This window comes from Petromyzon marinus, chromosome 5, assembly GCF_048934315.1.
Source record: "Petromyzon marinus isolate PM22_M1 ecotype Great Lakes invasive population chromosome 5, UKy_Petmar_22M1.pri1.0, whole genome shotgun sequence".
Classification (NCBI taxonomy): domain Eukaryota; kingdom Metazoa; phylum Chordata; class Hyperoartia; order Petromyzontiformes; family Petromyzontidae; genus Petromyzon; species Petromyzon marinus.
Window position 1 is genome coordinate 22,402,392 of NC_133671.1, and position 26,151 is coordinate 22,428,542.

General features: G+C 51.9%; 3 protein-coding genes across 4 annotated transcripts; 1 reads left to right on the plus strand and 2 right to left on the minus strand.

The window, feature by feature from the left end:
- Positions 1-3,149: 3,149 nt before the first annotated feature.
- TMED2 (transmembrane p24 trafficking protein 2) lies at positions 3,150-9,765 on the minus strand. Of its 2 annotated transcripts, XM_032947388.2 has the most exons (5): positions 9,522-9,765; positions 6,962-7,154; positions 6,300-6,317; positions 5,324-5,431; positions 3,150-4,678 (listed from the first exon to the last, which is right to left on the minus strand). In XM_032947388.2, exons 1-5 carry the CDS (start codon positions 9,717-9,719, stop codon positions 4,554-4,556), a joined length of 642 nt encoding a protein of 213 aa, XP_032803279.1. In that variant the 5' UTR covers positions 9,720-9,765; the 3' UTR covers positions 3,150-4,553. The 2 variants fall into 2 exon arrangements, with proteins under 2 accessions (XP_032803279.1, XP_032803280.1); XM_032947389.2 differs by lacking the exon at positions 6,300-6,317 and having other exon boundaries at positions 9,522-9,762.
- A 333-nt stretch (positions 9,766-10,098) lies between these two features.
- Positions 10,099-17,748, plus strand: PGAM5 (PGAM family member 5, mitochondrial serine/threonine protein phosphatase). Its single transcript, XM_032947386.2, has 6 exons — positions 10,099-11,116; positions 13,447-13,637; positions 14,157-14,282; positions 14,851-14,936; positions 15,753-15,883; positions 16,718-17,748. The coding sequence occupies exons 1-6, from the start codon at positions 10,929-10,931 to the stop codon at positions 16,863-16,865; spliced, it is 870 nt and encodes a 289-aa protein (XP_032803277.1). The 5' UTR covers positions 10,099-10,928; the 3' UTR covers positions 16,866-17,748.
- LOC116939234 (phosphatidylinositol transfer protein beta isoform-like) lies at positions 17,480-24,635 on the minus strand. Its single transcript, XM_032947387.2, has 11 exons — positions 24,520-24,635; positions 23,992-24,022; positions 23,318-23,466; positions 22,863-22,954; positions 22,562-22,569; positions 22,364-22,438; positions 21,132-21,215; positions 20,298-20,375; positions 19,662-19,772; positions 18,986-19,108; positions 17,480-18,659 (listed from the first exon to the last, which is right to left on the minus strand). The coding sequence occupies exons 1-11, from the start codon at positions 24,537-24,539 to the stop codon at positions 18,609-18,611; spliced, it is 822 nt and encodes a 273-aa protein (XP_032803278.1). The 5' UTR covers positions 24,540-24,635; the 3' UTR covers positions 17,480-18,608.
- Positions 24,636-26,151: the final 1,516 nt, after the last annotated feature.

Below are 26,151 nucleotides of genomic sequence, written 5' to 3' on the forward strand. Positions count from 1 at the left end.
GGAGGAATTCACTTTTTATTGAAAAATGAAGTGAGAAAATTTCAGCCAAAAACGACACAGGTTAGTATGTCGATTTTTTTAGGGTGAATTTTTTGATCATGATATGTTCTCATTTTCTTTTCATATGCAGCCTACAGAACCTAGACAGAATGGAGTAATTAACTTTTTATTGAAAAATTAAGTGAAATTTCGGACAAAAACGACAAAGGTTTGTATGTCGATTTTTTAAGTGATTTTTTATTGTGATATGTTCTCATTTTCCTTTAAATATACAGCATACAGAGCCTAGACACAATGGAGGAATTCACTTTTTATTGAAAAATAAAGTGAACAAATTCTGGCCAAAAACGACAGAGGTTTGTATGTCGACTTTTTTCAGGTGAATTTTTTTATTGTGATATGTTCTCATTTTCTTTTCATATACAGCCTACAGAGCCTAGACACAATGGAGGAATTCACTTTTTATTGAAAAATAAAGTGAACAAATTCTGTCCAAAAACGACAGAGGTTTGTATGTCGATTTTTTCCGGATGAAATTTTTTTCATGATGACACGTTCTCATTTTCCTTTCATATACAGCCTACAGTGCCTAGACACAATGGAGGAATTCACTTTTTATTAAATAATGAAGCGAAACATTTTCAGCCAAAAACGACACAGGTTAGTATGTCGATTTTTTCCGGATGAAATTTTTTCATGATGACACGTTCTCATTTTCCTTTTATATACAGCCTACAGAGCCTAGACACAATGGAGTATTTCACTTTTTTATTGAATAATAAAGTGAAAAAATTCCGGACAAAAACGACGGAGGTTTGTATGTCGATTTTTTCAGGTTAATTTTTTGTGATATGTTCTCATTTTTCCTTAATATACAGCATACAGAGCGTAGACACAATGGAGGAATTCACTTTTTATTGAAAAATGAAGTGAAAAAATTCCAGCCAAAAACGATACAGGTTAGAAGACCGAATTTTTTTTAGGTGCATTTTTTTACTGTGATTTGTTCTCATTTTCCTTTCATACACAGGCCTACAGTGCCTAGACACAATGGAGGAATTAACTTTAATTACAAAATAAAGTGAAAAAATCCCGGACAAAAGCGACACAGGTATGTTTTTTATTAAAAAATAAAGTGAAAAATTCCGGCCAAAAACGACGTAGTTTAGTTAGTATGTCGATTTTTTTATTCATCGTTTTACGCACTCAACAATTAAGAGCATGAACATACGTTTTTAAGATTTTATTCACATTTCTGACACATGGTACATTCCAACATTAAACACGCTGCGCGGAGTGATAGGTCGGGCGCGTGTTTCTCGTACAGACCTCACCGTTGGGATTCTTCAGGGTTGCCTGAACTTCTCTCTCAGTTGACATGTGAGGGTTTGGACAAGAGGAGGAGTTCGTGGGGTTAGGAGAGTGTCTAACATGCGGGAGGGCTAGCTGCGGCTTGTCGAACAGGCTTCTTGCTTAAGAAGGTGTACGTTGTCCTGGTGACACTGGCCCGAGGATCCTCGACGTAAACGGGTTAATCAGGAATGGGTCCCATCTTCTTTTGAAGTCTGCCGCTTTGTATTTGAGCGTGCGTCCCCAGGTGGTCGAGGGGCTGTAGCTGACGTAGGGGAGATGTTCCACGGCACTCGGGATGGGGGGGGTGGAGGCTTTGCACTTGCTCCGTATCATTTTACGCGCTGCTACGGAGCATGTTTGTAGTACGGCGTTCTGACATACAGATGCCCTGAGGTTTGATGCTTCAAAATAACACTTCAATTGACGGGTGATGTTCGTGGCTTTGATTTTGTTGGATGTATTTAGTGGTAGCGGTGTAAAACAATGGGGCAATCTGGTGAGAGGTCACTGTCAAACGTGGCTCGATTCTGATTTGCAAGACAGGGGCCGTGAAGAAATATAAATCGGATACTTCGAGAAAATACAGATATTATTAGCATGTAGCAACTTCCAGATCAGACTCCATTGAAAGTCTATGATGCAGTTGGGAGATATTCCATCCCAGTGCCTTCGTTCAAATCAGCCTTATTTTAATACACACAATCACTCAACACTAACATTGTATACACACGTTCACCACCTGTCTCCCCCCTTTCCTGTCAGAGGCGGGTGGTGCCCTCTCGTGGATGGGACCTCTCATGACAGGTCAATTCTGACGTTTTTCATCTTTGCTGCGAGACGTACATTCCGATTTGCCAAGCGACTGCTGGATGACGGGCTCCAGCACCTTGTTATTTAACCACACCATGCTAATCAGTGTGGTTCTATAGCTCTCCACCAATGTAAGCCGTAGCAAGGGAATCGAACTGGGCTACCCAGCCTAATAGAACAGCGCACTAACCACTGCACCACCGCTCTCCCACGCATTCCTGTACACATTGTGAAATGGTATACAAAGGAGTGTAAATATTGAAATGCCTACAACGTAAAACATACATTAACATCACGATGGTTAGCATGTTATATGGCAGAGGTGGAGAACCTACAGCCCACAGCCACAAGGCAAGCTACCTACAAACAACCAAACTATGTTGATCAAACACGGCCAGTATCAGTCACACTAATCAAAGACTAGAGGGGAACATGAGAGCTGGCAATACCGCGTTTACTCAGTCGCGGCTGTCACTGCAAGGGTGTCTTGCAGTAACATTCGTGGCCGAGGTATGCGTTGATTGTACACCCCAAAGGTATTTGAAAATTGCTTCTACAAAAAGTTTATTTAAATATCTATAAACTGTGAAGCATGTCTGTACACTGTTGTACACAATTAAAATACGAGTCATTCAATGTTTTGCTCAAAGCGGAACTTGTCATTTTATTGGAACGTTTACGTGTTAATGCAACCTTTAAAGTGTAAGAGATTACTTTTCAAAGGCGAATTCATGCTCATGGTTATCCGATGACGGAGTGGCAGCCCAAAGAGAAAATGTACGGGAAAGGACATCAACCAAGGGAGATGGAGGGTTGAGGTCAGCTCATATGCGGGAGGTTGACGGATTGTTGCAACACTGACAATGACGTGGGAAAGTCTTCACCCAGCAGTGGATAGATGATGGCCAAATACAATGGCTATGAATCGTGAACATCTCCAGACCCCCCATCATGAGCGGCAGAGAAGACGCAATGCCACTTGACCGTGGAGGTTTTCTCATCTTTATTCTGTTCATTCAACAGTCCAAACATTTCTGTGGCAACAAAACCGTCTTCTCTTTATTAAAAACCCCACCAGACAAACGCGACTTCGCAACTCCCCGTACTTTAGCTCCGCAACAAATCGCAGTCCAAACAGAAATTGAAAATAAAGCGTCTCCTGACGATTGGAGGGCACGGGAGGGACAAGGTGGTAGCAGGGGTGGCCGAGAGATGCAGAACAGGACTGAAATCAACTCTCACCTCCATCGTCATTAACAGAATCTTTCAACGGTAACACGACATCAACCGTCTCCGACGATCCAGTGCGTGGGTCACATTGTAAGGGGCCATCCATTTAGTACATGCGCATGGAGGGGGTGAATCCAAATGCATACGCTTGCGTATGGGGGGTCTATTAACAATGTACGTACGCAAAGGAAACGGGGGGGGGGAGGGGGGGATGAAGCCTCGATAACAATGTCAGGCTGAAGCCTGACATTGCACGTGTTGACAAAATAACTAGAATACGTCACCTGTTCGACTGGGTTCAGTCGGCATTTTAATCTAGTGGAAACTAGACAAACTTAACTATTTAATGCAGCCGGTGGTGGACTGTTTGCTTAAACACGTTAATATTATTAATCCTTGATCGTTTCTGCGTGGATTAAATATCGGCCCGTTCTATAGGATTCGAGGGGGGAGGGGGGGGTCAAGCGTACATACGCAGGTGGAGGGGGTGTAAAAAGTACGCGTGCATACAGGGAAGGGGGGGAGGGGTCAAGCAGACAGATTTGTGCGTACGTACTAAATGGATGGCCTCTAAACGGCATTCTCCAAGTCGGTCGAAATTATTTATCCTGACTGCGTAGGTCGTAGGGCAGCGTTAATGAAGATGGCAGCGAGATCTTATTGAGCTGTGCTTGCACAACCACTGCCGAGGTGTCTTGGTTTCTTAAATTTAGGGCAAGAATAGCACATGTAGGACATGAACGGTACGTTCACGCCATACCCGTTACATATTAGGTTTTCAGTATAGCCAATGGCAACGTAAGTGTACTGTAACGTGATTCGGACTGGCGCAAAAATGGGATGAAACGATAAGCCCTTGACCAGTCACGGTGACCTCATTCACAAAACTTTGATGGCCCCTGCCACGTACAAAAAAAACCCACTTCAAGCAGAAAACGTGTATGGGGGAATTTAGATTGTCGCACCCTGCACACAAGCTCCAAAACCTAAGCCTCTATGGCAACCGGAACTTGTTAATAAAACACATAAATAATGACTTGTGGGTGCTGTGGTTATCAACCCTGTGTGAGGATTGCATCTGGCTGCTGACGAGACAGTGTTTACGGACCAAGGTGACGGCGCGAGGGGGGGGGGGGGAGATTCCACGCCGATGATGCCGCTCACACCACCCGCCGCACTTCGAAGAAGCGTTTCAGGTAGTAGATCTGGCCCAGCGTCATGGCAACCAGGACCAGCGCCTCGAAGAAGGCCCAGAGCACCACACGACTGTTGGTGTTGTCATTCACTGCATGCACACGCACGGAGCACACATACACAGAGGCACGCGTGCGCCGCGTCACTCTCGTACGTAAATCGTGTGTGCGTACAAAGGGATTGCCGGTTCAAATGAAGAGGTGATTCTCGCATCTCGTTTACAGCCCTGAGCCAGAGGTGGAAATTCCACATTCCTATGGCGGAGGTGAGTTTATCCTAAGCACAACCACTTGACTTTCCCACAAAGTGGTACTTATTTTAACTACCCCGAAGGGATTATGGGCTGAGTCAACTGCCAAACAAGATTTTACCTGTGAGCGGCTCACTCCACCACCGAGTCTCTGGCCCGGTGATACATGTATGGCTCTTTAATAAATCCACTGGTGGATTAGGGAGGGACACACTATGTAGAACATGTGCATTATTTGACCATGAAGTGTCGAGTAATTTGTTGGGTCCACGTATCGGGGCGAGGGGAGGCGACCACGGGGCGGCACCATTCCTTTGAGGGACGCAGTCCACTTCGACCGTCGACCGCCAACTGAAGTGGGCAATGAGTGGAGTCGCCACTCTCCAATAAACCAATTCCAAAACATCCATGCAAATGTTTTTGCCACTGACCCCTGAACGTGAGTGTTCGTGGAGAGAATGTCGGCGTATCAGGGCATCCACTCACCCGACCGATGGATCCGCTCGCGGACCTCCATGTACTCCTGCTCGTGCTTGACGGCCGTCATGGCCGTGGCGAGCTCGTTAATCATCTCCTCCAACTTGTTCTGATGAGCTGCGACACGCACGCACGCAGGCCGTTACACACGTGGGTCACCAAGCCACGCCCGTCAGAGTGTCTATATAATGGCCACCAACGCAATCCCACAAGCTCAAGATGAAGGTCAAACCGGCCTCTTGCTTTTCAAGCACTAAATACAGCCAACGCACAATTATCTGTGGCCGGATTATCTGGATTGTGGCTTAACCACGCTTGTTAAAAATAAATATGGGCACACTGGTTCAAATTATGAGCTGCTCCTCACTCATCGTGGATGAGCAACTCAGTGCCTAGATGACCACAAACACCCACAAGTAAACCACTTCCTTTAAGAAGCACTCAATGGGGGACGGGGGGGGGCCGATAAAACAAAAACAGCGCAAAACAATGCCTGTAAAATAGCCTCTAAACACAAGTTCTAATTCATCACTCCCATTGAACACAAGTTAAACATACCTTCGTGTTATATCTTACATTTAATTGTTTTGCATTATCCTTGTTTATTTTTTGTCCGGGCCGTCCCTCCACCGTTATATGCTGGATAATCGTGAGTGACGGTGTGAGTGTGTCTATAGGCACTGGCTAACAATGAGCACTATATGATGCTTTAAATACTGCCGGAAGTGTCACTGCAACAGGGCATTCTTGTAACTTCACGTGTTAGCATGCAATGCATTGCTAAAGTTAGCGCCGTGGACATTGTTATGTCCAGTATTAATTGGGAAAATTATTTTCCAAAGTTATGTTACCTGCTAGCAAAACAACACCTCAGGCAGCCTCACCAGTTAATCTACAAAGCAGCCACTAAAGAGACTAGAGGCTCGGTAACACAATGAACACTGCCAAGGGGCACACGCGCACACCGCCACGGGGAGACACATACCCTCCCACGTATCTCGACCTGGAGACACGGAAAGAGAAAGGTGAAGTAAGAGGGAACATCGAAGGTGACGAGAGGTGCGAGACGGTGTGAAAACTCAAGGGGGGGCCGAGAGCAGGCGTCGGACAAACGGAGAGCGGTGTCGCTAACAGCCCACTGCAGGCAATGACCAGAAAGTATACATGTTGTATGTGTCACAAGACCACAAAGATTAAATAATGGATAAGCTATGTAATGTAATACTATCACAGTTGTGGGATGTAATTAAGCTTTGAGACTAATTCAAATTACTTTAAATCTTATTGCTGCAGTCTTTAAAGTTCAAGACACTTTTTCACCATTTTAAAGCAAAATTGGGGTTGCGTCCTAAATTACGGTAGGTGTGGCCTGATTGTATAACTTTACTGACACCGGCGTCTTATTTTCCAGAACGTCTTATAATCTGGAGAATATGGTATTGGACTTTTTTTTTTACAAAGATCCGAGTTGCAGCTGATAATTGCTGCACCCCATTTATTCTTCTCATGCACCTGGGCACCTTCAGTTGCTTGGGCTGCTCAACTTTCGCTGAGTTTGCGTACGCCCAGCACCGCCATCACTGGCTGCAGAGGCACTAAGCGGGTGATCTCCAGCTGACCCCGAGGGGTCACCGCGACGCCTCTCACCCTCGGTCTCCATGTCCTGGCCCTTGGGAGTCTCGCCCATGTCAATGGTGAACATGACCATCTTGGGCGTCATGGTGGACATCTTGTTGCCGAAGCAGAACTTGTAGACGCCGTCCATGTGGGCCGCGAAGGTGTACTTCCCGTTTGATTCCCGGTCCCCACGGTAGATCTCCCGTCCATCGGGCCCCGTGATCTGCACACATCACATAAAGTCGGGTCATGAATCTTACATTTTTTCAGCGTTACCCATAAATGCAAAAAACACGATATGAAAAAAATGTTGATTCTTGTTTTGACTCCAAGACTGAGGAGTGTGGGCAAGTATGGTCAATAAATACGCAGGAACGCCAAGGACGGCACTGTGAGACCCTCAGCCAGCAGTGGCCTGACAAAGGGCTGTAATGGTTCTCATGTTACAAATCACTGAAACGGCTTTGTGTTCAGTTTGCAATTCCCCCATACCTCCAATTAGCATACATGAACACATCATGGGGTTTCAATGTTCTTGCACGCCAATCGGTTCAACTATGAATGCAACTATGGGATTCCATTATCAATTCTACCACTTTTGAAATCAATAATTAATCTATGCGATATCTGTTTCTATTGGCGTAATTGCCAGGAGCATGGAGAGAATCCCCACTGACTAAACTTTCTTAAGGCACATTGGTACATTTATTTTAATTCTCAAATATATATATATTTTTACAAAATCGCTGCAACCTGCTCTGGTTTGCTTCTTCATCACTTTAGTTCACTTTCATTGCTCACGAAAATGGAAGTTAAACCACTGAAATTGTATTAACTTCAGGTGACTACAGTTTTTTCTCAGAATTATCGTCTAGCATGGTCATGTAAACCCTAGCCTTCTGGCCCAAAACCCTATACTGTGTCTAGTCCAAAGCCTACCGCTACCCTCAACTCTATCGCTACACCTACCCTACCACATTTCCTATTGCCACCGTCCAACCTCATGAACCTCACTAACACTCCCGCTATCCCAATCTCTACTCATGAATTAGGAACAACACTACCTCGACCAGCACATATAGCCCTACCTCTCTAGCTCCTGGCCCACTTATTGATTTATTGAATACTCCGGGGCTCGAGTTGTTGTAAGATCCGGGAGAAGCTGACTGTGGAGGGTGGTGGGGCTGTCGACAAGAATTGGAGAGGGCACCCGAATGAGGACGCAAGGCAGCTAAGGGGCCTGGGTTTGGAGACCCAGACTGGCAAGGGGACCTGGAGACCACAGAGGGCTGCGGCGAGGACATCAAGGACGCGTCACTCGCTCTGAGGGGCATGAGGACACAGAAATAGGACTCTAAAAGGGCCCTCTTTGTATGTTGAACTTCTTTCACACCGCACATCGCTAACCGTGCAAATCGGAGGTGCGGGGGAAGGACAAAAAACTAAATACACACAAAACATTTCTAAAGAAATTAGTTTTCAATCGACAAGGGAGAACTAAAAGGGATCATCTTCGCTTAAAGCTTTGGTGACTGCAGGAATACATATTCTTTGGGTCTTTCGGTAAAGCCACGTAGATAGGTTCAAAGAAAATAACAAAAAACTACGTCTCAATCGCAACGCAAGTGGCACACATTGATGACGGCCGCTTGTGTTGCGCTCGAAACGTCGTAGTTTTTTTGTTATTTTCTTTGAACCTATCTACGTGACTTTACCGAAAGACCCAAAGAATATAAAAGGGTTTATCTTTGAAGAGGGGCACCCAGGGGACTTCTACTGGACGAGGGGGGCACGAGGCAGACCCTCAAGAGCAACAGGTGCGGTGAAAGGAGCCGTCGGAAGCCCCGTGTGGTCACTATGCTCAGGTGATCCGAGGGGATCAAGGGGGACCTATAAACTCGAGAGAGCCCCCTTTGAGTCACCGCGAGGGTTACCATCTCGGAGGTACAAAGAACCCGGATATATGGTAAAAAAAATAGTTAATACCGGTTGCTCAAATGAGCACTGAGGCGGTGCTCAGCTCTTATTCACACAGCCCTGAGCCGGTGGTGGGAATTTCCACACTGCTTGACTTTCCCACAAAGTGGTTCTCATTGACAACCGAAGGGATGGTGGACTGTGTCAATCCCCCACCAACCCCAAAACGGATTTACACTCGCAGCGATCGGGGCCTACGAGTGCCTCCTCGCTGCACGGCCGGAGCCACCATCTGGTGTGGCCTGTAATCCAGTGAAGCAGCGAGAACCAATGACGAAATCCTCCACCTTAACGCTTCCATTTCCTGGGGACTTTCTCGGGACCCGCCGCCTCACCGCGAGCACGGTGCGGGGACGAGGAGGCTCTCCCAACCGGGGCGGGCGGGACCCGGGGTGGTGTCCCCCGTGGGGTGGTGTCCCCCCCGTGGGGTGGTGTGTCTCCCCCCCGTGGGGTGGTGTGTCTCCCCCCCGTGGGGTGGTGTGTCTCCCCCTGTGGGGTGGTGTATCTCCCCCTGTGGGGTGGTGTATCTCCCCCTGTGGGGTGGTGTGTCCCACCCCGGCTCCGCCGAGGCCTAGGGGGTGACGTGTCCGTCGCGCCCGCCGACGCCGCTCACCTCCACGTCGATGTCCAGGAAGCCGCCCTCGGCCACCTCGAAGATGAGCCCCATCTTCGTGCCGGACGTGACCTTCTCGAAGAAGCACTCCTCGGCGTGCGCGTCCACGCTGATGAAGAAGGCGAGGCCCGAGCGGGGCGCGGCGCCCAGCAGCAGCAGCGCTAGCAGCGACAGCGACCTGGGCACGAGCGGCGCCATTGCTCCTCTACAGCAGCCAGGCCCGGAGACGGCGCGCTCCCATTGGTCGCGCCGGGGCCGCCGCGTCAGAGGCGCGCGGGCCAATCGCCGACGAGCACGCCCGCTGTTGGCACGCGACTGGGCAGCTCTGGGAGGGTGAGGCGAGTTGGCTCCGAGTCGGCCATGTTTCGTGAGGAAGGGGGAGAAGGGTGAGAAGGCGGCGTTTGTTCCCCCGACCTCACATAGGCTTCGTTGTGGTCACGTTTTTGGGTGAGCAGAGGCGTCGGAGCGATCGCGTCGTTCTCACCGGCGGTCACTTTCGGTCAAGCTGAGAAGAGGGGAATGATACACCCGGAAGTGTGTTATTGTCGGTAATGTTGGGTGAGTAAAGTCGCTTGAGGTTCGGTCGGCCATATTGGATGGGGGAGGAGATGGCGACGTAACGCTCGCGCCACCATAGCGCGCGCGTCATCCTTGAGCAAGATGGCCGCCCGTTAGCAGCAGCGGCGGCGTCGGCGGCTTCGGGTTCCACATTGAAGTTGTCCACGCGCCCACGTCACGCCGATTCGCGACTCTTTTAACTGTGCATAACGGTACTGCGATTCGTGACAAACCCCAGTGTACTGGATGTATGGTTGAACTTCTTTCGCACCGTACGTAGCTAACCATTGCTAATCGGATGTGCTTACCTCATAAAACACTTGCGTATTTTCCGCACTTAATGACGGGGCCAGTCTAGGAAACACCCACCATTGACTTACCACAACTCACTCTGCTGACCCAGGAAATACATTTACGACGATAGCTACATTCATTACCACAAACAAAATGTACTCGATAAACGTGACATTAATCTAGCAGTGGATTGATCACGGCTGATCTATTTAATATATTTAATTTGAGCGATTTGCTTAGCTTCCCTATCCTTTTTTTGTATTGTTATCGTCACTCACTGATCCGCCCCTACTGAACGAACTGCAATAAAGAGCTTCGTAGCGCATCGGATTTATCCTTTAGTCTAAATCAAGATTCTGACGCTGGCGTCGCCGCGCGAATTTGCGGACGCTAATGAGTGAATAGCGGCGCGCAGCGCGTAACGCAGAGCCAGACGCACGTGCGCAGCGTCGCGCCTCGCTTCTGTTGTCTCCGGGTCCACGCATCCCCTTGCCCCCTCGAGTTCCCGGGGGTCTCCTCCCTGCTCTTCCCGTGCACACCGGACGCCTCGGAGCCATGGCGAGGAGGAGAGCGATCGGCCTGGCGTGCGGCTTGGCCGCGTCTGCCGCGGCGGTGCTGGTGCACAGATCCACCCTTGATCACCCGCCCAGCATCAACGTGGACGCGCCGCCAGTGAAGTCCGCCGCCCCGGACAAGAACCCCGCGGTGTCGACTTTGGCCTCCTGGGACCACAACTGGGACCGGTAAACGTCCCGCTGGGCCCCTTGGACGGCCAACCCAACACTGCCTGACCTCGATTTGACCCCATCTCACTTGAACCCTTATCCGACCCGACCTCTATGCCCGCAGGTTGCCCTCGCTTGTACTGTTGGTCCGTCCACTGCTGGATAAGGCCCCCTCCCCTACCACGCCGCGGGGCTCGTGTCGGTTTAGTTGCCCATTCCTCACCACGCCGGTCAGTGCGTGTCTGTGAAGGCTGGTGGGCATAGACGTGAGAGCGTAGAGGTACAGTACAACAGTGGGTTCTGCTACAGTGCAACAGTGGGTTCTGCTACAGTACAACAGTGGGTTCTGCTACAGAGCAACAGTGGGTTCTGCTACAGAGCAACAGTGGGTTCTGCTACAGTACAACAGTGGGTTCTGCTACAGTACAACAGTGGGTTCTGCTACAGTACAACAGTGGGTTCTGCTACAGAGCAACAGTGGGTTCTGCTACAGTACAACAGTGGGTTCTGCTACAGTACAACAGTGGGTTCTGCTACAGTACAACAGTGGGTTCTGCTACAGTACAACAGTGGGTTCTGCTACAGTACAACAGTGGGTTCTGCTACAGAGCAACAGTGGGTTCTGCTACAGTACAACAGTGGGTTCTGCTACAGTACAACAGTGGGTTCTGCTACAGTACAACAGTGGGTTCTGCTACAGTACAACAGTGGGTTCTGCTACAGTACAACAGTGGGTTCTGCTACAGTACAACAGTGGGTTCTGCTACAGTACAACAGTGGGTTCTGCTACAGAGCAACAGTGGGTTCTGCTACAGTACAACAGTGGGTTCTGCTACAGTACAACAGTGGGTTCTGCTACAGAACTCTCATCGGCTGCCCGACACGCAGAGCCCCGCAGCCGCCACGACAACCGGGCGTGCACGGCGCTCGGCCACCCGGCGTCCTGCAGGCGCGAGTCTGGTGGCTTCCCAGATTGGGCGCGTTCGGGGGGATTCGGTCGTCGCTTTATCAGCGGGGAACAGCAGCCCCTTGCCTTGGTCCTTGTATGGGGCCGCTTGCTGCTGCTGCTGTTGTTGGGTTTCGGCGATCGAAGTTAAACCACAGTCCTCGAAGTGAAATGCCGCCATCGTCAGTCACCAATCCACTGCTGGGCGAAGGCCTCTCGCGGCCCTGCGATACAAAGGGCCCGGTGGGGGACGCTTGAAGAAAGTTCTCGAAGTGGGGGGAGAGGCCAAGCGGCAGGAATGGGGGGGGGGGGGCAAGCGGCAGGAATGGGGGGGGGCAAGCGGCAGGAATGGGGGGGGCAAGCGGCAGGAATGGGGGGGGGGGGAGAGGCAGGAATGGGGGGGGGCAAGCGGCAGGAATGGGGGGGGGCAAGCGGCAGGAATGGGGGGGGGGCAAGCGGCAGGAATGGGGGGGGGGCAAGCGGCAGGAATGGGGGGGGGGCAAGCGGCAGGAATGGGGGGAGGAAGAGGCAGGAATGGGGGGGGGGGCAAGCGGCAGGAATGGGGGGAGGAAGAGGCAGGAATGGGGGGGGGCAAGCGGCAGGAATGGGGGGGGGCAAGCGGCAGGAATGGGGGGGGCAAGCGGCAGGAATTGGGGGGGGCAAGCGGCAGGAATGGGGGGGCAAGCGGCAGGAATGGGGGGGGGGCAAGCGGCAGGAATGGGGGGGGGATTACAGTGAAATGAAGTGGAATTGAACCTTATGGCGGGACCCCCGGGTCCCATCAGCCCCCGGCTCTCGCATAAACTGCGTTGCGACGTTATTTTGTCTGTTGAAGGCGGCCGACACGGCGATCTATTCATCTCGGCGAGCTCGACACGATGCGCTAATTAAAGTTTCACAGTTTTGTTTATGACTACGGCATTCGTCCTTGCTGCGCTTGGACGACACGACAACAGAATGATCCGCGCCAGGTGGGTCGCGGCCTTTATGTGCGCGGTGGGGTCCTGCCATGAGGTTCAATTGGCCACAGCTCCCAATGCAGGAACCCTCCCGAACTGCAGTTTTGAGGCTCTGGCTTAAAAATGTACAAAGGACGTTTGGCCTTACTGGAGTGAAGTATGGTCAAGCAACGCTACCCCCCGCCTTCAGTTATTTGGCTGCTGTTATACAGCGAGGACCTGCAAATGGCATTGGTTTGTGTGAGATGGAGCGATGGAATCGGTGCACGTGCTGCGGCCACGCGGATTGCTGTGTGGGCAGGTCCGCGAGAGATGGCGACGACTTGAGGCCTTCATCCAGCAGTGGATTGGCCACGGCCGACGATTAGTCCGTGAGTGGGTTTGGACCCCGACACGGTGTGACCTGCTCACTCAAACGCCGCCCCCCCCCCCTCCCGTTTTAGGCGCCAATCCACGTTCCTGGCGGCGAAGGCCAAGGTGAAGGAGAGCACCGTGAATGGTGTTCAGGAGCCGGTGCTAAACGGGAAGGAGAAACACAGGGGCACTGGCGCCACGCGCCACATCCTCCTCGTGCGCCACTCGCAGTACAACCTCGCCGGACCGACCGACGAGCAGCGCTTCCTCACCGACACCGGTGAGCGGTCGGGGTTCGTGGCTAACGGCCGGTGTAGAGGTAGGGTTTGTGCTAGAGGCAGGATTAGAGATGGGGTTTGTAGGTTAGGGATTTGTGGATAGAGTTGGAGTTAGGGGATGCAGGTTGCGTTAGAGGAAGGGTCGGCAACCTGGGGCTCTTTAAGGACTGCTTCGTGACGCTGTATGTTAAGGACCGTCTCTTATGCACATGCATTGCGGCTCTGGATATATTGAGATTTTTTTTACGGAATTCGAAATAAATGGATCTTATTTTGGTTGCCGACCCCTGAGTTAGAGTTACAGGTAGGGTTATGGGACAGATAGGGTTTTAGAGGTAGGGTTAGTGGTAGAGGTAGGGTTAGTGGTAGAGGTAGGGTTAGTGATAGGGTTAGGGTGGAGGTGAGGCAGCACAATCATCTCCGAGTTGGATGTCAAAAGACACATGCTCGCTAACAGCACTTGCCCCAACAGTTTGTGAAGGCTATACCAGGAGCATCTTTGTCTTGGTTGTGGCGAGCAGGGCGTGAGCAGGCCGAGCTGACGGGGCAGCGGCTTGCCAGCCTGGGCTTTCCCTACACCCGCATAGTGCATTCCAGCATGAGACGTGCCATCGAGACGGCGCAGATCATCAGCACGCACCTGCCCGGTGAGCCGCCACCGTCGTGCCGTGTGACACCAGGCGCCCCCCGTGTGCTAGCCGTGGAATCCCACGTCAGCATTTGGGTTCGCACGGACCCAACGTGTAGCACATTTTACATATACAGTACATCGCATATTTGACCATCGTAAATCCACTCGGATCAATTAGCTGGCCACATCCACGCATTAGAACATGCAAACCGAACACTTGATGCAATTGCGTATGTGCAAATTGTTTACCTCCTGCTGTAAAGACTTTGCTCGCAATAAAATGTCAATCATAAATGTATATAAATCAACAGTTCAAGTAAACAGAACCCCCCCAAGCACAAGGGAGATTTTGCTCATTCATGTTGTGCTAAATGCACCGTCTTCGTGCTGGCATCCCTGTCGACTATTCGTCGCGTGGGGTCTGCTTGTTGTTTGGTAATGAGCTCTTGGTACAAAACATCCCCACAACATTTCCCCTCTAATTGAAGTGAACCTCTCACGCCTGCTAAGCAACAGGCAGCATGGCAGATGGTTGGGCCCCCCCCCCCCCATGTCCCTGAGCCAGCTGTGTTGTGTATCAACAGACGTGGCCCTGAGCAGTAGCGACCTGCTCAGGGAGGGCATGCCCATCCCGCCCGAGCCCCCCATGCGCCCCAAGCCCGACTTCCAGGTGAGCCCTTGCCAGTTCTGGACGGGACGAGCCGGCAGCTTACCTCCTCGTTTTCTTGTTTTGGACGCGGTTTGAAAAGCAACGGATCGAGTTGTTTTCGATGCTTTGCGATTGGTCACGGCTCACAATGATGATGATGCCGCCGAGTTTGGAGAAGCCAGTTGATGGCGCCTACCGTCGCCAGACAGATTCCATTTATACCTCCTACACGAGCGCGTGTTGGCAAGGCTCCAAACTAAATGGGGCCCCTGCGTAGAGGGGGGATGAGAGGCCCTAGTGAAGGCCACATACACAGAGGGACACAGTGAAGGAGATAGAACGAGAGCCGAGGAGAGTGACAGACACTGAGAGGAATGCAAAGAGAGAAAAAAAGCGAAACCGGGAAAGAAATGTAGATACACGGACAGAAACGTGTAGAGAAAGACGTGGAGAGTAACAGGGAGAATCCTGGGGGCCTCTTCGAAGAGGCCAAGTGGCCACCCCTTACCGACCCTGCTCATCTCCAGCACTGCTCCTCCGTTCACGTTTCGGGCGTTTGAGATTCATTCTCTAGATGCTGCTCAGCAGTGTGGTCACTGGTTGCAACGACTCAGAGCCGATTCTCGAACAGGAACTGATGATCACCAATGTTTTTAAAGTATATGCAACTTACCTTTAGGCGAATGGAGTGGATGAGACGTATAACACAGACAAGACGACGGTAGAAATGACCCCAAAGACAATTTTTCAACACTTGCATCAAACGGAAATAATTCACCCACGAGTCGTGTGCGGAGGAGAAGAGGCGATGGGCAACGCGGTCGCGTGTCTCCGCAGTACTTCACGGACGGGGCGCGGATCGAGGCGGCGTTTCGCCAGTTCATCCACAGAGCAGAGCCCGAGCAGCAGGCAGATTCGTACGAGATCATCGTGTGCCACGCCAACGTCATCCGCTACTTCGTCTGCAGGTGAGCGAGCGCGACCGGGCAGCCTCGCCTTGACAACGCCTACAGACGCGTTTACGGCCGCCTCTTGTTAATGTGCGGCGCTTTTTGTCAATCCGCTTGTGGAGGCGGGGGGTCCTCCCCGCTCTGTGCGGGTCCTGGGAGTCATTCCACCGGATCTCGCCACGTTGGGCCATGCGGAGAAGGCACGGGAATGGACCTGTGCCATCGTGCTTGGATAATGGCACCGGTATAGATTAATTCCACAATTTACACATAAAGCAAGGATGGCCATGGCATGTGATGTATGTTGAACTTCTATCACACCGTATGTAGCCAACCGTGCCAATCGGAGGTGCGGGGGAAGGACAAAATGTACCCACTGTGCCCGTTGGATGTGGGGAGAACCACGGGTGGTGAGATCCACGCTGTTTGGTGGTGTTGTGTAGGTGGTGTTGTGGTGGTGTTGTGGAGGTGTTGTGGAGGTGGTGGTGTTGTGTAGGTGGTGGTGTTGTGTAGGTGGTATTGTGGTCGTGTTGTGGAGGTGGTGGTGTTGTGGAGGTGGTTAGAGTCATGCTGGCGGTGGTGTTGTGTAGGTGGCATTGTGGTGGTGTTGTGTAGGTGGTATTGTGGTGGTGTTGTGGAGGTGTTGTGGAGGTGTTGTGGAGGTGGTGGTGTTGTGGAGGTGGTGAGATCCACGCTGGCTGGTGGTGTCGTGTAGGTGGTGTTGTGTAGGTGGTGTTGTGTAGGTGGTGTTGTGTAGGTGGTATTGTGGTGGTGTTGTGGAGGTGGTGGTATTGTGGAGGTGGTTAGAGTCATGCTGGCGGTGGTGTTGTGTACTCGTGCCCGTGAGTGCAGGGCGCTGCAGTTCCCGCCCGAGGGCTGGCTCCGGATGTCGCTCGATAACGGCAGCATCACTTGGCTGGCTGTGCGGCCCAGCGGCCGGGTCGGACTCCGGTCGCTCGGGGACTCGGGCTTCATGCCGGCCACCAAGCTGACACACTGACAGCGACCCACAAGCCGGCTCGCCAACGCTGGCAGATGAGTCTGTTATCCTGCCTGCCGCGGCACCACGCTCTCTCCGGGTTCTGGAGGTTTTGATTTTGTTTTATAGGGGTGTCACTCACCGGACGCTCGTCTAGAGGCTGTGCACGTGTCCAATAAAATCGTTTTGTATTGACCACACAAACGAGGTTCTGGGCGTGTAAATAGAAAAGACTGGGAAGCACCTGGAGAAATTGGTCGTGCGAGGAACTGCGGGAGGAAAATGAGTTCAAGGTTGCTGTAAGATTAGATGGTGGGTGGACTGTGCGATGAAGAAGGGCCATTGCCCAAAACGTTGCCTATTCTGTTTTGTTTCTAAGGCCACAGTGTTAATGAGGAACGTGTTGAGTTTTGTTAATTGTGTTCGTGCACCACTGCTGTTGCAGTGTCGTCAAATTATTTGGGGAAAAGCCGGAAACTTTGGAGAAAAACATGCCAGAGGGATCACGGGGACTGAATCCCTCGCTGGGGCTCGCTGGGGCACGCCGGAGTCAGCAGGGATGAGATTGGCACACGCACTGCGGATTAATAAGGACTTGCGTTTATTCTCTAGATTAAGAAGCAATTAAACCACAGTTGGAGACAAGGGATACGGTTTTAATACGAATTATAAAATTGCGTTGTTTAGCGCACAGGGTTAAAATGCACCAGTAGTCACAAGGAGGATCTAAACCGGCTACGCGTTCACTGCACAATACGTCTGACAGGAGACTGCTGCACCGGCGTACGGCCACCACAGAGGTTCATATCTGCAGTTTAATTACAAGTGCTCTATGCCCGTTGTACACGAAGCATGTGTAGTCTCTCTCTCGATACCAGATAATAAAATGATTAAAAATTCACAATGATTCGCCACGTGAGAGCAGGCACCCCCCCGCCCCCACCCCGAGTGGAACCCAGCCTGGCGCGGCCTCGGAGAAGCACCCTCACCAGAGTTTACGTAAAAAAAACTTAAGCCCAACCACCGACAGAAAAAGGAGCGCGTGCGTCTACACACGCAAAGCAACGATGAACACAACACTGCAATAACCAGAGCCCCTCCCGGGGTTACACCAAGCTGTCCACAGTGAAAACCGTACAGAGGTGCACCTCAATCCACCTACGTTCAAGTTACATTGCACGTTATCCATCGCCAAGGCAGCAGGGGGTACCTGACCAAGCCCCGATGGCCAAATGGGCTGTGCCCTTGCGTCTGGTTGGATTCACCACAGCGCATATTACCGTGGCAATGGGGAGGTGCTCCCAGTGCAGAGATTAAACCCCAGCACCACAGTCTGGGGTTTAGAATGTGGTGGTTTCTGCAGGTTTCCTGGCTGTTATGACATCTGCTGCCGGTTGGCAACGTTTCCACGTAGGAATAACTTAAAAAATTGCATCGAGTTAGGACTGGAAAACAACAAATGCTACTGTGAGCACTTTACAAAGGTGACTGTCCGGCTACGTTTTAGATATCTAATGACCGACCACACACAACGCAACAAGGCTACATGTAAAAAATATATCACTCGACACGATGTCACTTTAGACAATTTGTCCGTAAGTGCGGGTCGACAGCTAGACTTGTCAAAGAAATGAAACGGAGTAAAACGCTGACTCGGGAAGCGCTGCTGGCGTGCACGCCGAGCGGCTGGGGTCGGGGTCGGGGTGAGCGATGCCAGCAGGTCACAAGCCGCTGGCGGCGGCGTGCGGGCGGCGCCGGCACGGCCTACTCGTCCGCAGCCGCCGTGGTGCCACGCACGTTCCCCTTCTCGCGTAACTGTACACACGTACAAGCAAATTAATGTTATCGTGCGTCATCGCACAAGCGGTTAAACGTTCGCTGCCGCCAGACCTCTGTTTTCCAGGTATGAATAGAGTGGCAGCTTTAACTCAAAGCCGAAGATCTGACTCCAACTGCTGGCTTTAAAAGACAACAACGGCCAGCCCATCACGCGAGGCGGCAAATGAATTCCCACCGCCGTGCATGCACGCGGCCTGACCCTGTGCCCATTTCCTGTCCGGCTCCACCACCTTTGCCGAAAAAGCATTTTCAGTCTTGGTAACCGCGACCTCGTGACTCCGTGCCCTCACAGCCCCACTCACCTCGTCCAGCTCCCGCTTGGTTTCCTCCTCCATGCGCCGAATGTCCTCCATGGTGAGGCCAACCCAGCGGTCGATCCAGCAGAACAGCTGCCGGTGGAAGTTGGTGAAGATGCGCCGCTCTTGCTGCAGGGTCAGGGTGCGGGGAAAGAGCGAGGCAGCTTGAGTGGACACGCACGCACGTGTGTACGAGTGCTTGCTAGACCGGGGGATCTTTCTTTTTCTTTGTATACATGGCTCAAGACCCAAGATCCATGACTCTAGCACGTCCCTTGACAAAGAGCAGTGCAGCAAAACAAATTGTTGTCCTGTACTTAGATGCTCCCCACCTTCAACCCTAACAGTGTGGGGAGGCCCTCATCTAGCAGTGGATTAACAACAGGGCTGTGCCCGCAAATGGAACCTAATACAGAGCTTGGGTGCATAAAACAGTCAAAGTGATTTCCTGCTCAATTGGGTATTGATGTGGTGCTCATGTTTTGTTTACAGTCTCGAACACAGTTGTGGACATTCTACATTTCTAAGGCGGGGGCGAGTGTATCCATAGGGAAACCGCTTGATTTCCCCACAAGTATATTTTATCGACCCTGTAAGGATGATGGACTGGGCACACACCTACAAGGTTTTTTTTGGCGTATTTGCCTTTAACGGTGCAGACCGGTGGCAAGGGCAGACGCACCTTCTGGATGAAGCTCTCCATCTTAGTCTGCAGCCCCCACCACTTGAACTTGACGGTGACCAGCTTGTAGGCGCACATGTGCGGGCAGTCCTCGCGGTTCTCCAGCTCCGCCTGGCATCCAGACGCACGCAGACATACCGCCGACGGGGACGGTGAGCGCAAGCGCGCTGCATCGTCGCTCACCGGCAGTCGACCACCTCATCGCCACTCTTCGATTGCTACCACCGTGCAATGCCACGAACTACACTCGATGATTATGCCAAGCGTGTTGAGGGCTCGGTCTACCAGACTAACCGTTTCATCTCACCTGTACTGTGTCTAACCGCCACCACACTGCAGGACACAACATTTCTCTCTTTGCTTCTTCCCTTGCACTACTTCACTCTGGAATTCCCTTCCATTATCATCTTTCTTTCACCAATCCTTATAACCTTTCAAAATTAAAGAAGATATGCGTTCAATCTTATCTCTTACACCTTCACGAGTGCCGTTTTGTCGCTGGCCAATTGTCGTTTTGGTTCTGTGCTCAGCAACTGGCGTCACGCTAAGCGTACACTCTTAACAAGACAAAACATTTAACTTGAAAGGCAAATGAGTCGCTACAACGAGCACGCGTTCCTAGCAAGAATAGCGCACCTTCCAGTTGGGACCCAGAGGTCCTCTGCTGGTCTTTGTGGACTTGAACAATGCAGGGTCCTCCTCTGTCTTGTAATCCTGAACATCGCACACACGCGCACGCACAATGTCACATTCACACGATAGACAATAAATATAAGTGACAGCGTTGTGGAAATCGGCTCTCGCCCGATGATAAGGTTCACGATGATTCACTCAAGCAGACAAAAACACACCCAGATCCACTGTCGGTGGTTTGTAAAAATGTTCAAGTGGTGAACTTTTGACTCTTGACGCTACCACACACGGCTTCACCATAGACAGCGTTCATGCAGGATACTGAACCATTTGCAAGAGAAGGTGCGCTTACATTCCTCAACTGGCATACGCACTGGAAAACAAAGGAGCGGTCACTCCGGAGATTTACATTTCCGGCAGAGATGGAGCGATGGAATCAGCTTGAGTGAAGCTGTTAAATGGATTGCTGACATTTGGTATTGGTGCGATCATTCTCATAGCACGGGGCGATGATCGCACAGAAAAGTGTGGTGAGTCACAGATGCAGTCTGCAGTAGTTTTATAGTTGCCGATGTTGCTGTGTGTGAACCCATTTGAGTAATTTGCAAGTATTTTTTTTACTTTACTATAGACAATGACGCTGGCACACAATGGCCCACTCTGTTCGAATGAAGTCGGGGGAAGTTTAACGTCTGCCGTGAAGCAGAGGGCGCACATTTAACGGTTAATATGCTCCTATAGCAATAACCAGATGGCTTGGCGTGTGGCCTGAACTCAGCGGTGAATTGACCATGGCTCATGTTGGCGTTGGAGGTGCGAGGGCTGTGCCGGACTCACCGAGGACAGCACCTGGTTCCGGTCGCCGATGTCGATGTGCATCACCTCCACCTGCTTCCAGGTCAGCTCGTCCAGCCCGTGCACCTGGACGCACCAGGCCGGGTTGCACACACGAGAGGGTACGCGCGCACATTTACGCGCCGATCCGCCCGAAGCGCGACCGCGGCGCACACGGTGATGCCGTCGCTCGCTCCGGTCGCTCGCCCGCAGCGTTTCGGAAATTCACCGTGGGGCTATTCCCGTAAAGGGGTCCGCTGGCTCGCTCACCAAGCTCAGCGTGAACACTCAATCACCGCCAGCCAACTGTGTGCACCGAACAAAACGAGCCGGGAAGCCAACACTGTGCTATTGTGCTTTACACTGACCTGCGTTGTCGGCAATAACGACATTACTAGTCAAGTAAAAATACGTGATTACAAGTAGTCTGCGACTCGACATTGTGTGTGACTGGGAAGTGTCCTGGAAATATCGTGACAACACATGCACATACTGAGTATAAACCCATGCTGGCTTCTTTCGCCAATGAGAGTTATTTGTATTACCCGCCCTTCCATCCCATTCTGCCCCCAACAGATGGTCGCATAATGAACTTAATAATTCCATCCACTTGATCTGCCTGATCTCAACAAAGCCCTACTACTGTCTGGCCAATGTGGATCCTGTGGGTTATCAAGTTTTTTCCAAGACGCTGCCCAAATAAGGAACCTGTCGACACAATCACTAACTCCATGCACAAAATATTTGTTTTAATCCACCCACATTATAAAGTGCCATCTGGTTTCTCAGCGACAGGTGGACTTTCTAAACGTGGGGATCCACTCCCAGGCATTGTGGCTATGGCTCTCGCCACAGGGCCAAGTGCATTATTACGTAATAACTTCAACCCACAGATGAGACCCACCCAGCCAGGATACCACACCAGGTGCCTGTTGTTGGCTTTGGCACAGGTGAGAAGCAAGAGGGAAACAATGCCAGACCTAGCCTAGCCTAGCAAACGTGGGGGCTAGAAACCACCGTGTCTCTCCGGATGACTTGTACGAGACAAAAGGTGTTCGTAAACGAGCAAACTGCTCGATTTAAGCAAACATTCGCCCCATCGAACGCACGCGCGTTGCCAAACCGAAAGCACGCCGGCGAACCGCGTATACAGGCAGCGCGCGCAGAAAGCGGTGCGACCGGAGCGCAGGCCCTCTACGACAGTAACTGTGCAAACCGGGAACCAAAACACTCACGTTCTCCTGCGTCCCCATGTCAGGTTTGTGCCAAGTCTCGATTTTCACAAAGAAGTCATCCTTCATGTACTCGTTCTGTGAAAACGGTCGCGGGCAATGTCACGGAACGTGCAGTCAGATGGGAATTTTTTTTTGTGGCGTACAGGAAATGGATTTGGTTAAGTGAAGCGTGATATGTTGAGTGGAATTTCCTCTTACCGTCACAACTTGGGACGTTATATTGATCAAAGTGGGGAAGAGAATAAAGGGAGAAGCATTATATTTGGGACCTCGTGACCGATATCAAATTTCACAATGTGCGATCTGATGATGATGCGTAATGTGCTGTGGTGATGCAATGTATGATGATGTGATAATGCTGAATGTGTGATATGACGGGTAATGCGATGTGCAAAGCATCGATGGAGAATGTGTGAAAGTTAATCTGACGATAGTGTGATGCGTGACATGATGATGACGTGAAGATGTGATGAAGAGAAAAAGGTGCAGGCGAACTCACTGGTTCGACAATAGGGGTACGCGTTCCACGCCTTCTCGTGAAACACGAGGGACCCCTCGGGGGCAAATAGCCTCACGAAATTGGGAACCTTACTGCAGGCCACCAAACGCACACACGGGCATACGCGGGCACATACACACACCCAACATGAGGACCTTTGCCAGGAATGTAAAGGAACATCAGCAAGCACGAATAGTGGGTTTTACTGAGATACGATTGGCTGTTTGTGGTGGGGTCTACACAGTACAATGGAACATCCCGAATCAAAAATCCCCGTAGTTTACACCGATTTAGATCGCAAATCTCACGGAATGTTTCAATTGCGCCATTATTACAGCACCGTGCCTAATGAACAATTTACCCCAGACGCGCCCAATCTCATATCTAAGAAGCTAAGCAGGCGATTGCCCCCAACGCCCCCACGGATGCCCCGCGGTGGAGGGGTCGCGGCGCACCTGTGCACGTGGTAGATCTTGTGCGTGTACTGCCCCTTCTCGCCGCCCTCCTTCTCGTAGGGCTCGTTGCGCAGCACCTCGATGCCTTCGCCCCCGCCCGTCTCGTTCTTGCTCGCCTCCGCCACCGAGAAGAGCTGCCCCACTTGGTACTGGGGTCACGCGAAAGGGCAGGTGGGGGGTCACGCGAAAGGGCAGCAGGGGTCAGGTCACATTCAGGGGCGAGGCCCTCTGAAAGGGGCATGGTCACGTGTCTGTCTGTGAATGACGGTACTCGCCAGACTCGTTTTGCTACTCCCTGCCCCGAGCAAAACTCCACTCCGTGTCATCCCGCACAGCGCGGGTCTGCTTTGCGTTCTATAGGCGGTGAGTCCGTGTGGCTGTCTCGTATCCTTACACCGCACGCTACGGCTGCCCCTCGAGGCAAGGGCAGTGACCCCGCTGTGCTGCCTCGGCAGTGCTCTGAGCCACTCCTACCCTGGGACCAACAGCGACAGAGCAGTCGGTAGCGCGGCACCGCTCTGAGACCTCTACCCCTACCGGGCAGGCACCCAAGGGATCCCTCGATCCCTATCGAACCCCGATAAGGGACCTGTCACCCCCCCTCCCCCACGTGAGAAACCGCAGAGCCCGTCCAGCTGTCAGACACCCGGAGGAACATCCCGCGGCGAACTTACCTCCTCCACGGAGCATGGCAGCAGCACCCGGCTACGGGGGGAGGGAGGGCAGAGGCGAGAAGTTAGAGGGAGCGGTGGGACGGACACCGCTTCAGTGTGGTGCAGCCGTGCGGGAGGAAGCCGAGCGAACTCGGGGAGGCAGCGGGGGTGAGTGAGGGTCAACCTCGGGCGGGGGGGGGCCTTGGGGAGGAGAGCGGTTAAGGGGACTGCGGGGACGCGAGACCCTGCAGAGGCACCGCGGGGACCAAATCCATAATGGAAGCAATAGACACCGAGGGGACCTGATGGGGAGACTAAAGCGACTAACGGGGATCGAGGGGATAGATGGAGCTGAGGGGAGACTCGTGGGGAGACAGCGGGAGACCGAATGGGATGAGAAGGGGTGGGGGAACCCACGGGTCGTGGAAGGGACCCCTGTCCCGCAAAGGGGGTAGGTACCGGGGTCCCCTCGTCGGCCCCCCGGTCTATCCACCACCACCACCCCCCTCCACCCCCTCGTCCTCCTCGCCGCCATTGAGCGGGACTCACAATTCCTTGACGAGCACCATGGCGAGCCGGCCCGTGACGTCACGCCGGAAGTGACGCCGCCTCCCGGTCACGCCCCCTCCGCGCGCGAACGATTATGGGACGCGTGTGGGCGGGGCCACGGGGCGAGCGGCGGTTGGTGGAGACGTGGGACCACGTGGGTAGGGAGCCCGGCCAATGGGACGGTGCGGGTGTTGATCTCGCCCCTCCACCACAGCCGCCGGAAGCGGCTAGAGACCGGCGGAAGTGGGCGCGGCTTTTAGCGGTCGGCGCAACACGTGGTTGTTTACCTGCCACACAATGTCCACGTTATTGTGGCCGGGGCCAGCCCGCTACAGCAGTCAAGGAGTCTTCAGTGATGCCCCGCTCAGTGGAGCGTCGAGGTGGCGCTCATGTCCTGTTTGCAGCTTTGAACCAGTGGTGGAAATTCTCATGGTGGAGCGAGTCTATGCATAGGGACAATACGATATAATCAATCTTGATTTGAAGCTTTCGTGACTGCAGGAATCCATACTCTTTGGTTCTTTCGATCACGACGTTTCGATCGTCACACAAGCAACCGTCTTCACCTGTCTTCACCTGAAGACGGCTGCTTGTGTGGCGATCAAAACGTCGTGGTCGATTATTTATCTTCTACCTACGTGACTTTACCAAAAGAATCAAAGAGTACAATATAATCGCTTTCGATTACCTTAATACGTGCATGTAGTTATATTATTTGACTTGTACAACCACGTGGTGGGCCAGCCGAGGGCAGCACAGCAAAATCCTATGTACTCTTTTTTTTCGGTAAAGTGACGTAGGTAAAATAAAACAATTAAATCACGACGTTTCGGAGGCAACACAAACTTCCGTCTTCAGGTGGAACAGTCAAAGCAAGATCGCTGCATCAAGTGCAAAGCAAGATCTCTGCATCAAGTGCAGCGACCTTGCTGTGACTGTTCCACCTGAAGACGGAAGCTTGTGTTGCCTCCGAAACGAAGTGATTTAATTGCTTTATTTTACCTACGCCACTTTACCGAAAAAAACAAAGAGTATGAATCCTTGCAGTCACGAAAGCTTCAAATCTAAAATCCCATGTGTTGTGTACAGTACCCCATGTTTCCCCTCGTATAGTCGTTCGCGGAAAGGGATTTGTTGTTTCATGCATCTATCCCAGAGCGTGACACGGACGGAAACTCGGAATTATATAGACAGACACCACCCGCACTGCCCAGCGTGAAGTGTGTGGTTCAATAACCCCACGACTCGTACGGCGTGGGAAGATTAGCAGTGGATTTGCCACGGGGAAGACGTTCAAGTTCGGAACATAAAAACACTTTGACTTCGGGGGCCCGTTTAGATCTAGACTTGAACTAAACTATGAACACAAAGCACGCTTCCTGAGCGTGGTACGTCCATCGAGGCGGCGTCAACACACTAAACCTAAGTCTGTCGTCGATATACAGTAAAACAAAAACGGTTGCACTGGTTGGGATGTGTGCAGAATGAGGTTGGAGCCCATTACCGAGACAGACACTGGAGTGGTCTCCACAAGCCTGGTGATCAAGGGGGTAAGAGAAGGCCTAAGGGCAGAGGTGCAGGGCAGTTCGTGAAGGTTTCGTATTGCGAGATGTTAACTCCCTCGCCTGGTAT

Bases quoted from the DNA above. Each gene is read 5' to 3' on its own strand.
- TMED2 (XM_032947388.2), bottom strand. From the start codon at position 9,719: ATGGCGCCGCTCGTGCCCAGGTCGCTGTCGCTGCTAGCGCTGCTGCTG. The intron at 7,155-9,521 runs GTGAGCGGCGTC...TGATGTGTGCAG, and splicing joins TCCTGGACATCGACGTGGAG to ATCACGGGGCCCGATGGACG. The intron at 4,679-5,323 runs GTGAGTGGATGC...GTGTGCATGCAG, and splicing joins CGAGCGGATCCATCGGTCGG to TGAATGACAACACCAACAGT.
- PGAM5 (XM_032947386.2), top strand. From the start codon at position 10,929: ATGGCGAGGAGGAGAGCGATCGGCCTGGCGTGCGGCTTGGCCGCGTCT. The intron at 11,117-13,446 runs GTAAACGTCCCG...CTCCCGTTTTAG, and splicing joins TGGGACCACAACTGGGACCG to GCGCCAATCCACGTTCCTGG. The intron at 14,283-14,850 runs GTGAGCCGCCAC...GTGTATCAACAG, and splicing joins CATCAGCACGCACCTGCCCG to ACGTGGCCCTGAGCAGTAGC.
- LOC116939234 (XM_032947387.2), bottom strand. From the start codon at position 24,539: ATGGTGCTCGTCAAGGAATT. The intron at 19,773-20,297 runs GTGCGCTATTCT...TCTGGATGCCAG, and splicing joins CTCTGGGTCCCAACTGGAAG to GCGGAGCTGGAGAACCGCGA. The intron at 19,109-19,661 runs GTGCGTCTGCCC...CTGACCCTGCAG, and splicing joins TGGAGAGCTTCATCCAGAAG to CAAGAGCGGCGCATCTTCAC.